General features: G+C 35.5%; 1 protein-coding gene across 1 annotated transcript in view; it reads left to right on the plus strand.

Annotated features, from left to right (window-relative positions):
• Rab40 (RAS oncogene family member Rab40) overlaps window positions 1-11,699 on the plus strand; it is a 105,681-nt gene extending 93,982 nt beyond the window's left edge. Inside the window, exon 5 of the mRNA XM_068358183.1 lies at window positions 5,730-11,699. Within this exon, the coding sequence (XP_068214284.1) occupies window positions 5,730-5,828 (99 nt within the window). The 3' untranslated portion in view covers window positions 5,829-11,699. The remainder of the gene's footprint in view (window positions 1-5,729) is intronic.
• Window positions 11,700-16,386: the final 4,687 nt, after the last annotated feature.

The following is a 16,386-nucleotide window of genomic DNA, read 5'->3' on the forward strand; positions in this document are numbered from 1 at the left end:
TTATTATTATCTCTAGCCAAGCTACAACTCTAGTTGGAAAAGTAAGATATTTTAAGCCCAAGGGCTCCAATAGGGAAATAATAGCCCAGTGAGGAAAGGAAAGAAGGAGATAAATAAATGATGAGAATAATTTAAAAATAAATCATTCTTAAAACCGTAACAACGTCTAAAACAGATATGTCATATAGGGTGGAGGTCTAGCCACGTTAAGGTCGAGGACCTTGTGGCAACCCCACAGAGACTGTTACAGCCCCCTGGGTGGATTGCCGAGTCTCTCAAGGAATGCAGGTAAATGAGGCATATAAACCTATGAAGCCAGCTTCCTTATCAGGTATTCCAGGATAGCAAGGTTGGAGGTTTAGCCACGTTAAGGTCGAGGACCTTGTGTCAGCCCCACAGAGATTTTTACAGCCCCCTGGGTGGATCGCTGAGTCTCTTAAGGAATCCAGGCAATGGGGCAGGATAACTTTGAGGTCCATGCTATTCCTAAAGGATGGATGCGAAATCTTTTTCCTAGTGAAACCTTCTTTGTTAGTTACTCCTAAGACCTCTCTGCAAAACAGACTTTGCAACATTAAAATGTCTCTCTTTTGGGAGAGGGAGGATTTTATCCGGTTCTGGATGTAACTGCTCTCATTGTCTTTGTTCAAAAGTCAAAGTTCTCCATGGAGACATCGAAATCATGAACTATTTAAAGTCTCATGTCAGCCTGGTCACAAGGCGAAGCAGAGTCTGACTGCTTTCGCCTTCAGGCACTAGAGCCAGACTACATAACTTCTGGCAATCTTGGGAGAAGAGGGGAGCAGACCTTTGGTCTGTACATCTTATGAAGGAGGATTACAATTTCCTTTCGTAGGGAAACTTCCTTTAGTTTTAGCTCCAATAGATCTCTCTCCCAGATCTAGAGAGGAGTTTAAGAGGCAGGCTTTGCAATTAAACTTTTGCTAAATGTAGCAGAATACTGCACTCAAGAGTCATCAGAGCCCCCCTGTATCTGGACGATTGACTTATCAGAGCTCTTTCTTACGATCTTCTTGAATGATTTTCAGATAACTTTGAACCTATCAGAAGAATTGCGTATTCCTGTCAACAAGACAAGTCTCCTCTGACACCAGGACGATTAGCACCAAGTCTTATAGGACGTTCGGCGTCTTGCTCTGTTACCCTCTCGGCGCCACGTCTTACAGGACGCTCGGCGCCACACCTCTCAGGACGTTCGGCGCCACGTCTTACAGGACGCTTGGCGCCACGTCTTACAGGTCGCATGGCGCCACGTCTTACAGGTCGCATGGCGCCACGTCTTACAGGAAGCTCGGCACCACATCTTACAGGACGCTCGGCGCCCCTATTAACCTCTCGGCGCCCCTATTAACCTCTCGGCGCCACGTCTTACAGGACGCTTGGCGCCACGTCTTACAGGACGCTCGGCGCCACGTCTTACAGGACGCTCGGTGCCACGTCTTACAGGACGCTCGGCGCCACGTCTTACAGGACGCTCGGGGCCTCATCTTTCAGGACGCTCGGCACCACGTCTTTCAGGACGCTCGACACCACGTCTTTCAGGACGCTCGGCGCCACGTCTTACAGGACGCTCGGCGCCACGTCTTACAGGAAGCTTGGCGCCACGTCTTACAGGACGCTCGGCACCACGTCTTTCAGGACGCTCGGCGCCACGTCTTACAGGAAGCTCGGCGCCACGTCTTGCAGGATGCTCGGCGCCCCGTCTTTCAGGACGCTCGACGTCAGAGATCTAGGAGGAATCATGACATTGAATTTGAGAACCTGGGACTTCGTGATGACACTAGTCGAATCGAATGTTGAGATCAAGGACGCTTTAGTTCCGGTCTCTTTGATCACGAAAGTTTTTTATCGAGCGTCTAGCCTTAGTACAACGCAGCAATATAGGGGTGATCTGGGTTTCCCTGGCGCCAGGAGTCAGGACCTTAAAAGATGTATCCTGATAAACACAACGTCACTACTTCCGTTAGATCTTCTGACACCATCACAAAAAATACTTTATTTAAGGATGGTGATTCAGAGTCAAGTTTTTTCGGGCTTTTACGTCTCCTCTTAGAACGGAGCAAGCCTTCTTGAAACTGCAATCTTTTCTAAAGATACAGAAGTGTTCTGCGAGGAAGTGGATGAGTATGTTGGGAAACCTCTCCTCTTTGGGAGGGTGTTTTTTTCCCTGGGAAGACTGATTCTTTCTTTGTGACCATTGATATGTCACTGTTCATCCTAGTTTTCCTGGACCAGGGTTCGATTCCCGGCCAGTCAGAAGCTAGAAGCTATGGTCCTCATGTGAGTTATCTTTATTCTCTCTATTTCAACCTCAATCATTTTGGGACAAGGAGAAGGTCTTGAGTCGATATGCATCTCTTTTCGGATGCCATAAGAAGTTGCCTTCAATGGTGGTACGATCCAGTCAAACTTCTGGAAGGTCACCCCTTTTGAACAGAGGATCTTAGACCTTGTGTTGTGTCTAGTTGCCTCGGCTTCGGGGTGGGAGCAATACTATACAGTTGGAAGCTTCGGGACTTTGAACAGAGGATCAGAAGAGCTTCCTCATCACCCAAAGGAACTGTTGACTGCCCAGTTGGCTCTCAAAAAGCTTTGAAAGGTTAGTTTGGAACAAAGTGGTGCAGGTCTATGCCGATCACACCACAGAATTGGCTTTCATTGCCAAGCAAGACGGAACCCACTCGAGGTTCCTTTACGGGACTGAGAGGAGTCCTTTCATCTGGGCTAAGGAGAAGAATGTATTCCTTCTAACAAGGTTCTTTCAAAGAGAGAAGAACTTATGGCAGAACAGTCTCAGCTGGAGAATGGACACTCCATCAGGAAATCTGCAAGAATATGGGGCGACTTTGGTGTCGTTCTTGTATAGTCTTATTCGTGACTTTGCAGACAAAGAGACTAGAAACTTACTGCTCTCCAGTGCCAGATCTCAAAGCAGTCCCCATAGATGCTTTCCTGCTAGTCTGGTCCAATCTTGATGTGTATGTTTTCCATCGTTCTTTTTCCTTTACAAGGTGACACAAAAGTTTGTGTCACACGAAGGGACCAGGTGACTTTAGTGGCCTTCTTTTGGCCCTGAAGAGGATGGTTCACAGATATACTGGAAAGGATGGTGGACTCTCCTAGAAGTCTTCCATTAAGAGTAGTTTTACTCAAACAACCTCTCTTGGAAAGTTACTTTCAAGTCTCAAGGCTCCTCTTCTAGCTACCTTCAGCCTTTTGAAAACTCACAGGAACTAGAGGTTTTTCGAAAGAGGCAGCTAAGTCTTTTACAAGAGCAATAAGGACTTCCACCATTAGGATTTATCAAACCAAGTGGGAGGTTTTAGAGAATGGTGCAGAGTCAACTCTGTTTTCTCTTCCAGTGTCTCTACAACTCAGATTGCTGACTTCCTGTTTTATCTTCGAAGGAAGCTCATTTGTTCATCCTCTTCCATCAAGGGATACAGGTGTGTGTTAGCGACTGTTGTCAGGCACAGTATCTTGGACCTTCGATTGATAAAGTCCTACAGGAACTTCTCAACTTGTTTGAAACATCAAACAACCAGGATTCACCTGCTTGGATTCAGGACTCAATCCTGAAGTTCCTTATGAGTGACAGGCTTGAGCACTTTTAAGGACCTCACGATGAAAACTTTTTTTTTTTTTTTTGTTAAGCCTTGTGACAACTAAAGAATCAGTTAATTCATACGTTTAGTAAAACGGCTTTCGAGATTACGAAGCTATCTGTTCATTGCAGTCATTGCAGTTAGGCTTTCTCAACAGGAATGACCGCCTTTCTCAACCTTGACCCAAGGCTTTTGAGTTTCCGAATTTTTGGATATGGTTGGCAGGAGTTGGAGAGTGTCATGTGTCCAGTAAGAACCCTGAAGTTCTACCCAGGCATAATGAAAGAGTTGCGAGGCAAGTCGAAAGCCCTTTGGTGCTCGATTAAGAAGCCCTCATTAACAGATGTCAAGAATGTCCTTTCATTCTTCATCAGACTCTTATAAGAGAGGCTCATACACATTAGAGTGAGACTGACCTCAAGTTTTTAAGGTCAAGACGCATAAGGTTAGTACTACAGTATAACAACTTTAACGACCTTCAAGCAGAATAGATTGTGGTGGAGCATTACAGACACAACCTTTTGGGGGAGTAAATCTGTGTTCACTTCACACCATTTGAATCGTGTCCAGACTCTTTATGAGGACTGCTGCACTCTGGTACCATTCGTGATAGCGAGTGCAGTAGTGGGTGAAGGATCCGCCACTACGTTCCCATAATCCCAATAACCTTTTCTTCTCTCGGAACTTTTAATTGTTTTTATGGTTGTTTGTGGAGATTGTGTCAGTCTTCCACAATCATTGATTTTAGTCAGGTGGTCAATTTTGTTCCTTGAAGAGCACCCGGAACTGGTTATTGGAGGAGGTTCTGTCATAATGAGGTATATACACCAGTTTGACAGTCCCTACGAGATCTTCAGCCCCCTGGGAGGATTGCTGGATCTCATAAGGCTAGCAGACATAATGAGGCAGAGAATCATTGAAGTCAGCTTCCTTATCAGGTACGAACCCTTAAGTTTGTTTTAATTAACTCTTAAGCAGAATTCCAGATATACTAGCTGTCTCTAAACCTCCACCAAAGGTGTTAATCAGCTATATATATAACTACCGGGTAAGTCTTATGTTTAAAAATGGTATTTTCATTATAAAATAAATTTTTGAACATACTTACTCGGTAGTTATATATAATTAAAGTCCCACCCTCCTGCCCTCTAAGAGACTAGAGGCATGGAATATTTGAGGGTTCTGGATTGGTATCTAGGTACCTCGCTAGGGTGCAGGGGTGGTACACCTGGCTATCCAATCGGCGATTGGCGCGAGTTTTGAGTTTTCTGCCGTGACATCAGGGACGTAAGCTATATATATAACTACCGGGTAAGTATGTTCAAGAATTTATTTTATAATGAAAATACCATATTGGATTAATGATTAATTGCTTAGGTGCCAAATGGATGCTTGCTTAACCAGAAAGAGTAATTGGAACAAATGACATGTATACAGTATTTGGCATATCAGTGCTAGGTACAGAAACTGAAGTCAAGAAACTGGGATATGCATCAGCAGTCCCAACTGTTTTTCTACTAAGGACTCCCAAGTCTGTATATACTGAAATGAAAGTATAATATGCCGAAACATATGGCGTAGGCAAAGCTTAACTTGAACCACATAACCCAAACCTTGTCTGAGATCAGAGAGAGGGAGATAAAGTAATCAAAGTATCTTCAGAAGAATTCATAGGAGGCTGAGTAATATAGTAAAATGGGTTAAGCTAGTAGAAGCACCTGTAGCTGACATGGGATGAAAGGAAAAGTATACATATATGACTAAAGAAACTGTAGGAGAGGAATCAGAAGAAACAGGAGTAACAACAGAGGATCTGGCCAAGCATACAGAGTACTATTGTTCTTTTATTTCTTACTTTTTAAGGATGTGAGTATCTGAGATGATTTTGTAAGGGTTTTTATGGAAACAATTACCTTTTTAAAATATTTATTAAGTTTTAAAGTTAAAAAATTACTTTATAAACTAAAAGCATTTGAATCAGAATTAGATACAATTTGTCCTCACTTTAGTCCCCGAGTAAGCAACACACGAGTGACCAAGTTAGTGAAAGAATAGTCTAAATCTTATTTGAAGACTGATAATTTATCAAGTTGTTTGCAACAGGGTATCCCAGTAACCGATAAACACAAGAAGAAGCACCTAATGATCCCGGGTGATACCACAACATCCTGTGTCAACACATCAACGTGCACCATCTCCTAGTCACCATCACCACCAGCTGCCTACCACTCTCTAGTTTCTATTTGAAATAGCAACAAAGATGAAGCACTGCAGCTGTCACCTTTCTGGATTTTTTCTGTTAACATATTTGCAAAAAACTGCTAATCCTTTCACATGATACTTGAGTAAAATTGCATTTTTAGGTGAGGAACGATGTTTCAAGTTGTATGCATTACAAAAAATCCTTATAGATATATTTAACGGGACAATATATTTGCCATAAACAGTTTATAGGAAGTCGTACTTACATGGTATAGTATAGATTGGGAAATATTGAGATGTGGTAGAAAGTGAATGGTGATGGTTTACAAATGACATGTGATACAAAGGTCTAGTTCTATTTGACCTTTTGAAGTTGAGGGAGTGTTTCTCTGATGGTCTCTGTATATTCATTGTACATATTCCTATTGTATATTTGGAAATATTTTGAAATCAGGATTTTTTCCCAAATGAAATAAAAGGAGTTTTGAATGTTCTTAAGTTCAACTTCAAGTGTAGAAACAGATTAGGATATGAAATATTTTCTTACTTGTATTCGTAATCCTTAGATAATCAAATGTGCTTGACATGTGCCATTGTTTGTGAATGTTTTTAAAAGAAAAATCATGTACTACACCATTAAAATTTGTAACAATAAAATAATCATGTCTAGAGTAAATTATGATTACACAATTGGCTTGTCATATTGGTATGTGTTTATGGTGACATTTTACATTATGCCTATTCATTATTATGTTGATTAATCTTTCAAGTTTATGAAGGCCGTTTTGTTAATGAAAAAATGAACTGATTTGAGAGTTTTGTGAGAAGGCATACTGTACTTTTAAAGCTTTGTTTTTTATTCAGTCTGACAATTAATTTTTTGCTATACAATACTCGTGCTTTTTTATTTTAGTGTGAAATTGTATTGCTTAACTTCGTCAATTCCCAGAAGTATTCAGGAGTTGATCTTGACTTACTAGAATATAATTGGCTACATTCACTATTAAGGGTTACCCAATTGAAACGTTGAATTTCACTGCTTTTATTTTCCTTATATATCAAGGTAATTGAGTTACTAGTTACATATTTTAGAATGTGCATATGTTATTAACTTCATCAGTCATTTGCTCTGTGAATACTGACATGTCCCATTTCCATTGTGTTTCATGCATGTGTAATAATTGCCGACAAGATAAGAGCTAATCCCTATTTGAATAACATATAAATGAATCTCTCCTGTTGGAGGATATATTTTTGTCAGCTTGAATTTATTCATTATAGTATGAGGAGAGGGTTGTTATGGTGGTCAAAGGGAAAAAATTCTCACTTTTAAACATCAACAGTATTTTTTACTTGTACTTACACAAGAAATTTCAGATTAGCATTTTTAATTTTAATAGTGTGTTGTTCGCAGCTGTTTTATTTCTCTTTTGTGCTATTATGACGTTGGGCATAAGTTAATTACATAGAGAAATTCGTTACCTTGTTATATACTGTGTTGAATAAGGTAATTTTTATCTGTTTGCATTTTTTTGTACTGTACTTATATGCAAACTTGCTCTTCCTAGTATGTTAATTTTATTTTATTCATCTCCCCGAATATATTACGGTAGTCATATTTCTATGAAAAGATACTGAAAAATTATAATTCCCTCTATATTTTGAATTAAAACATTTTTGATTTGTAGCTTTACAAGCAGACCTTTCTCTTGCACATTATTTGATTGATAAAATTGTGAAGCTACAAAAACCTGATTTTATGTTATAGGAAATTGTATCTGGGAAAGCCGGCAATAAACGCAAAACAAATCCGTGCAAGATGTAGTGTAAAAATGTACAAATTAGGATTTATTTATTATATAATTTTAATTTTATTACTTGCTAGATGGATTGTATAGTAGATTTGTATTACTGTATTATTTTCTTTATTATGATTATCATTACTGTATTATTAATACTCTACAGTTTTTCCGTTAAACAGAAAGAAAAGGAAATTATGTATTCCTTTTGTAAATCAGTGAAAGTTTGGGTTTTAAGGTCTTTTCAGAAGAAAATTTAAAGACAAATAGAAGATTCGGGTATATTTCATAAGCTGGTTTTAAATGACCGTTAATGAGGAAATTTTATTTATTTATATTTCATCACCTATTTCTTTTCCCATTCTAGTTGGTCAGAGAAGATTGACCGAGCATGATGTACTTAAGCAATTTTAAGGAATGATGCAATATTTAACAGAAGAATTATGTTTACCTTTCTCCTTGCCTAGAAAATTTTGAATTCTGTAGAATTGATTTATGTAAATAAAGGTACATAATTTATTGCCTACAGTACAGTATAATCATTTCATCTTCATATGATCTACCATAGTTGAGGCTTTGACACATTATTGGTTAGTTTTGAAAATACTGTACAATACAGTATTTTTCTGAGTTGAAATTAGATGTTCAGAATTCTAGATTTCTATGTTATGTTAAGCAGCCAACAAGAAGCAAAGAGCCTTTAAATGAGGTGATAATGTAATAAGTTGAATTTGATCATGCTTTAAAATTTGCCCAGCCAGGCAGCTCCCTTGTGCAGCTATTTTCTATTTGAAATACAGGAATATATATTTTTGTGGAAATACTAGAATTGCTCCCAAGGTTTAGGACTTTTTAAAAAATACAGTACTGTAGATCTGTCCAAGTAGGCCTATATCAGAATTTTGTGGGGAATTACTATGTGCAATTTCCATTTTTTTTGTTGCTGCTTTGTAACTACTATTTCTGCCTCTGGTAATCTGTGGTTATTATATTTAGTTTTGCCATTGCAAGATGTATGCCCCTAGTCTTAAGACATCTTGAGCTTTAATTGTAGATTTAACTTTAGAATTTAAGTTATACTGCCCCAGCAAGGTTAAAACCTAAAATAAAAAAGTTTAGTTTACTGCTAAATTTTTGCTCTTGTTTAGAATATTGTATTTTATTAATTTTTGCTTTATTCATTTTGGATAAATAGCTTTGGATATTTTAATTCAAAGATTTGTATTTATCTTTTTTTCACATATGTTTATTTCAATCTATTTTACTTGCTATTGTTGGTTGTTTAAATTCTGAAAATGTTTTGTTGGGAAATTTTGTAAATCACACCACCAATCACTTTCATATATATTTCTAAGCTCTTGAGAAATTAATGGTTTTATGGGAAGATTTACTTTGATGGGTTTGGTGTAGGGTCATTGCCGTAAGTTTCTAAGAAACAGTTTGGAAAGTTTAGTTTGTCTGTAATTAAGAAATATGATAAGTTACACTCCAGGCATTTTGGACACTAAATGTTTGATAAAAGAAGAAAAGGCAGTCTTAATAAGTAGAAATGGTAGATTTTTTTAACTAATAAAAGATTGTTTTATGATCTAGCAATTTCTCCTCTTTAGTTATGAAGGATTAATATTTAAAAAATTATTGTATAATTGTGTACTTCTTAATTAGAATATGGAGTAGATTTTTCTCACAAATTTTCTAAATTCTTTTAATATTTCCACCTCATTATTAATTTTGAAGGGAAAATGTATGTATACTATCTTGCAATTATCATCAGTACTGATTCAGGGTTTTATAATGTAAGTTAATTGGATAAACTCTATAACTACAGGTCTGTTTCACAAGTGAGTTTAAAGGAGCTTATTCATATATTATTTAACTGGTTTACCTAATGTTAAATGCATTCTTAATAGGGAGCCTGCTCATTTCATTTTGCTCTTGAAAACAAATAGGATCCCAATATCTGGAGTGTAACCAAGCCTTGGAATACGGTATATTAATTTCTGTGAGTTTGTAAATAATGTGTCTCAGGTGAGAGAGCTTTCTTTTCTTTTCTGCAGGAAAGATACAAGACTCTTCAAGTTTTGACTCGCAGGATTATGAAATTTGAGTAGAGTATGAATTTTATCGTTTAAGTCAGCACTTCAAAGCTAATGGGCTAACAGTTGGAATTTAAGAAATATTGTGTACTGTACTAGATTTGCTCTTAAGGAATCTTTTAAAATTTGGGTAGAATGTTTCTTTTACCTTTCAATTTGTTCTTATTTTTGAGTTTGTTTATGCCATTAATTTTTTTTCAAAAGGCATTAAAGATCAGTGCTAATAATGTGCATATATATATACAGTTTTTTTATTACAATTTTATTGTTACATAACTGCAATATTTATGGTAAATACAGAGTTTCTCCATTATTTTCAGTAGCACTTTGTTGATATCACTAAAACCAAATTATATGATATATTCATGTTACAAATTTTATCCCATTAAGGCTAAAATTGCAATTTACATTGATCAGGAAGAAAATATATTAGATTTCACACTTAAGGTTAATAGGAACTTATATACAGTACTGAGTCTGGTGATTTGTGCAATGTATTGATAGTTTTTTTTTATTAAAGTAAGATCTCTGTTAACTAAATTATTTAAGTGTATAATGAACTGAAAGTCCTTTAGCCACAAAAAATTTACATATATTTAATGTATTAGGAAATCTCTCATTTCATTCTGAAAGTGTACAAAATATTTGCCTTCATACCTTTTTAGGCTTTAGGATGTTATTGTATTGCTGTGATGTTATTAGGTACAGTATTTTGAATTTGATTTATATTAACCCATTTTTCCTGTCTTTATTTTGATAAGCATTATTTGTATTGTAAATACATAAACCCATGTTATACCAAAACATTTTATAACCATGTTTATAGAGAAGCTTTTTTTGCAACATTGAACAATTTAGTGAAAGGTGCTATTTGATGTTAATATACTATGATTATTACTCTCCTCTGCAGTACACAGGTTTGATCATTCTTATTCTTTTCATAAATAGAATGATGGCCTCATTTCCCCCTGCTATGATGCACTTTTGGATCTGTCATCCTTTTCTATATTATGGTTTTTGCATTACCCTAAGTCATTTCACTGGGATAATAATTTTTTTTTTTTTTTTTTTTTTTTGGCTGCTACAATTAGGTAATTTGTATAAATTATTTTGGATGTTGAATATGGCATTTTCCATCCAAGTTTTTTCATACCTACAGCAATGAAATGCCCAGTTGATCACGTTTTCTGTCTGGTAATCCTATGATTAACAAGTTTCTCAAAAATTTCATTGGGAAAAGATGAAGTTTACTAATGTAGAGCAACAACCAAGACCAATACCAATATCATATACATACAAATAGTATTCCAGAAGTTTAGAAACCTGTTGTTTCCATATCAATAGACTACCACAGGCTGTTGGTGACTAGGCGTATTTTGTTTGCTGTTAAAGTGGGGAAAAAAAGTTTTGGTTTAGTTAATTTTGAACTTTCACTGGAAATGTTTAAAGGATTGTATATGGTAAATGTTTGCCAATGGACTTATTGTCATCTCTTGAGCTGAAGATCACACTAAATCATTCAAAATTATGGTAAAGGGCATTTTTAAAGCCTGAAAATAGAATTGAATTCATGTCTTATGGGGGAAAGCAGAAGAATTGCATCCACCTTAGATGAAATTTACATTTTCCAGATTTCCTAATATAGCCAAGATGTACAAAAGAAAAACTGCCCATACCAACTTATTAAGCAGTTAATATGTAGTTAGACATACCTAAGTTAGAAAAGAAGGAAAGGTTGTCATAAAATGGTCTCATCTTGATTAGGTAACTGAGCAAATATGATTATATTGCTAGTGTTAAAGCAGCGCACCAGTAAGAGAATAATGCCATAGAAAAATAGGACTAAATCTTTGTCATTGAAGTAACATTTGTTTTCTCAACTTTCAAATAATTTAAAATGCTGAACACCAAATGCTTGATGAAGTGATAGTCTGGGTTTTATATTAATCTGATACAGATAAATGATTAATGTAGCTGCAGAAACAACATTACTGTAGTATCCCACTTTGGTAGATACTTTTAAGAGCTTTGGGTATTTGTAAGGATCCTTTGGAAATAATTTTTTGCTGTAGAATTAGGTAGGCAAATATCTGACTACACAGAACTTAGATAAAATGGAAAGAAAATTAAATAGGAGAAGTAGAAAAAAAATAGTAAGGATGAATATTACATGTATTAAAATTACAATCTACAAAAGTACAATGCACATGAGAAAATAGAAGCAATTTAGTAAATTAGTGCATACATATGCTTTTAACAGTGCTCAAATTGAGTACAGTACTCTTTAAAATTTAAAGTTCTAGCCCACACAATGCAATACTTGAAATTAGCCTACTACATGTCTCTTAGTTTAGGTTTACATTTATGCATGCTTTGCTTGCCTGTTATGTAGTCTCAAGTTCATTATACATATTTAGGTTTCATTTTTCAATTGAAGTGTTTAATTTTTTTCCTACTTCACCTATGTTAATTTTATTTTAAGTTTTATGCTTTTTTGTTAGATGTCTTTTTCAGGAAATAAATACTATTATAGTTTATTCTCTTACTTTTTAATTTTTGTCTACTTCTAGTGTACCTTCTAAAGTAACATGACATTATGACAATTAGATGTATATCAAACAGCAGTGTGGGCTATTTTTACAGTGTAAACTTGTAGCGACGCATCTTGTATCTTGAAAGGAACCTCCTTTTTTGCCTTTTATATAGTTTGAAGTGACCATACTGTACTGGCAGATTATTATTTCTGGCCATTTAAATCTTTTGTTTTTAAACATATTTTCATGTATAATGAATATTTTTAATAGCCCTTTTACTTCATGTCTAATGAAATGAGATATGTAGGAAAGAAGAGAATAACAACAAAGGCTTCTGAATATGTCCATCCATCATATAGTACCTGGTCTAGAGCATCTCAAATTCCTTAAACCTAGTCTAATACCATATTTTTGTACATGCAATGGCTTTCCAATGGCCATTGAAGTTCTTTGCTGTTTCATCAACAACAGGTTCCAAATGAACTTACTTTGCTTTTAACCTATTCCAATAGGTGATATTTCAACACAATTCGCAAAAGCTGCAGTGGTCAATCATCATCAAAACTTAAGTGATATTTTAATGATGTAGTTGTTCTATTATTTTTTCCATCATCATTTCACTATCAGCTTCAGCATTGAACATGAAGTTTACGTTGGTGATAAGTTAGACTGTTAATGCTATAGTCTTCCCAACTTATTAAGTAGTATTTATTAGTTGTGGAAGTAGAAACATTCTTTTGGGGGCCAAACTACTTACAGTATTGCATAGATATTTTGAATATTACTTGATTACCTAGGTAAATTTTGGGCTACGTGCCTATCACTAGTTGCCGAAGGGTGTTGCACCTTAAGTCGTTTAATGTTGTTATAAGCTTCTCTTGTTTGGTATCTGAGACACACTCATGTCAAATAGTATAACAACAGAGTAAACAGATTTAATCGTGGAATTTTCCAACTACAAATTAATTATTTTTTTGCAGAAAATATTGTCTCATGTATAGATGGAAACCATTAGATCATGATAGCCTGTCAGAGACTAATCTTGATAGAGAATACTAGAGATTTAGTAAATAACAATTGCAAATAATTTGAATTACATGTGCTATCAAATGTGATGTCACATCCCACTCAATCATCATTTTCTCTTGGCTGAAAACAGATACAAAACTTCACATACCAGGAAAAATGGCTTTATCGGTTAGTATGGAACAAGTTGGTAAGTTCCCACAGTCTAATTATTTTATTTATGGCCTCTGATTAACTTTCGATCGACTTTAACATGAAAACCAAACATGCAGTACTATAGGGAAAGTTAGGATGGAAGTACTGTAGAAATATGGACAGATGCAAAGCTTGATTGATATGCTAAGAGCCTACAAGGTTCATAAATTGACTATTGGTTCACCAGTCACAAATTTAGTATGAATGTCCCAACTGTGTTTATTTATACGATGCAAGGGTTGTGGTGGCCGATGAGATAACGTCCCTGACTAGTGAACGCCAGACTGGGGTTTGAGTCCCGCTCAAACTCGTTAGTTTCTTTGGTCGCTATAACCTCACCATCCTTGTGAGCTAAAGGAGAGCCTATAGGTCTGTCTGTTGAGTCATCAGCAGCCATTGCCTGGCCCTCCTTGGTCCTAGCTTGGGTGGAGAAGGGCTTTGCCTCTTGATATGTATATGGCCAGTCTCTAGGACATTGTCCTGCTCCATAGAGCAGTATCACTGCCCCTTGCCTCTGCCATTCATAAACAGCCTTTTCAAGTGTTGTAGAATGAGGATATTCAAGACCATGGAGTTTCTTTATGAAATGGAGGGTAGAGGGAATGCTTATCTCAATGGCTGGGCTACTTTTGACAAAGAAAGTGTCTCCCCAAGCAGTAAGGAATATCATAATTTATTTTCTCTCAGATCAAGGCTAACTTTTAAGCCAGGGATTTGTATAATTTTCTGCTAAAGATGCTTACGTTGAGGGCATAATGGCAGGAAATTAAAATGGAAGCAGAAGAATTTCCTTTTAGCAAATCCTGACCTTAATACTATGTGAAGTACATTAGAGGTATGATTATGATACATTTTCAGTGTAGACTGTTCAGTTTTCAACCAAAATCTATTTCAAGTACACTATTGTAAACAAATTCGTAAAGGAAGCGGTTAGAATTTTCAAAATTCTCAGTTAGTTCAATTTTAGGAAATTGCGGTAAATTAGGTAAGATGTAATATATGTATTAAAAACAGATCCATAGCCCTGTGAGAATTAAGAATGTTAGCTCTATAATTAGTTTACACTACAAATTAACAAAACTTTCCCCAATCAAATATACTTCTCTTAAAATTCTAAATACTGTACAAAGTGAGGATTTAGATTTCCTGTAATGCAAGAACTACCTTCTTGAACTATCCATGAACTATCAAAACTTGTACTATTTTTAATTATTTATGCAGAAATAATTCATATAACCAAGAATATCATGAATAGTATAAATTGAATTATAGAAGAGAGATCTACATTTTGTAATTTGTAAAAGTAAAATTTTTTGCCATATTCTTCAACAAACGTTACTACATACTATGGTGTTTTGTCATGATAATAATGTAGTTAACCCGGCAACTGAATCAATATTGTGAAAACTTTTAGGTTGATCTGAAGGTTTGTCTTAAAAGTAAAACAAATTCAATTAGAAGAATAGCACCTATATAAAAAATGTCTTTGGTTAAAAATATAAAAAATGTCTGGTTAAAAATGTTGAAGATTCTAAAAAAAATTAATTTGATTGGTTTCCAAATCTCAGTGATTAGAATGCAATAGAATTACTTGAAGACCTGTATAACAAATTGCATGAATATTTTAGATATCTAATCTGTGACCATTTAAGGAATTTATACCGACAAAGCTATAACTACTATGGCCAGATCAAGAACAAAGATTCTATGTTATGCATATAGAAAGCCTTTAGTTTGTTTCTATTTTGATATGAGCAGATTTTAAGAAAAACCCAAATCAACATCAGTAAATTAGAGTACAGTAGATCAAATCAAGCATATAGTGTAATACTTTGCAAACCAAGAGGAACGCTGTTGAAGTTGTCTCATTGTTTAATTGATCAAAATCGGTGAATCCACAGATATTTCATGAATAGGCCATGACCCAATTCTTGTATGTTAAAACTTCTAAAAGTTAACAATTTATGTGAATGTATATTAACATTAACCAATAGTGAATTTTTATTGAAGAAAACTATTAAATTGATTAAAGTTGGTCGGTCTTCATCGTTTTAGGTTCATTACATTTTTAATCCTTAAAATTCAATTCATTGAATAAAACTTTCTTTTCTAAATGGTCCAGTAAACCAGCTCATGCTAGTTTACTATTTTAACTCTGGTCTAATTATTCTGCCTAGTACTCTTGTACTAGTATTATACATGTATGGCTAAACAGTCTAAACTAAGTAATGTTACTTCTTGGCATGTTAGAGTTCAATTCTAATTTTTTTATATCGTTATTACATCTAGTGGACTTCTTTTGGATCCCTAATACCTCTGAAGTATCTACCTTTTACCAAGATATATAATGTTCCATTGCACTTTCCTAAACCATCCTAATCATATATGTCATTGACTTGCTGTCTCTTTCATTTAGCACAGACTTCCTTCACCTTGCCAAGCAAAACCTCATGTTGACAACCACTTGATGTCCTTACAGACACTAAGGAAATTTTGTATAGTTAAGTACATTCAGGTCATATCTTCATCGAAATGGTGATCAATATAGGAAGGGCAGGTTTAAAGAAAAAAAAGAGCATCAGTGAATTTGATAGATAATATCCTTGTCTGACAATAAAGTTCCTTTAATACTCCTTTACTGTCCCAACACAGCTAACGTCAATAAACTGGACATGAATGACTTCTTGAATCATAGGTTTGATAGGAATGGTTGGGGTTGGTGGCAAAAGTATAACATTATGACATCGATTGCTGCCCTTTGGATAACTTTTATCTTACAAGAAACAAAGTGTTAGTTGGATGATATTCTATCCAGCATACTGCTTGAATCTGCTGCTTGGTGAAACACTTTCCCCCGCCCTTGGAGTCTGAATAATGATTTAAATAAACGTTTGGTTTAGGTATCCTC

The sequence above is a fragment of the Palaemon carinicauda genome, chromosome 2 (assembly GCF_036898095.1).
Source record: "Palaemon carinicauda isolate YSFRI2023 chromosome 2, ASM3689809v2, whole genome shotgun sequence".
NCBI classification, from domain to species: domain Eukaryota; kingdom Metazoa; phylum Arthropoda; class Malacostraca; order Decapoda; family Palaemonidae; genus Palaemon; species Palaemon carinicauda.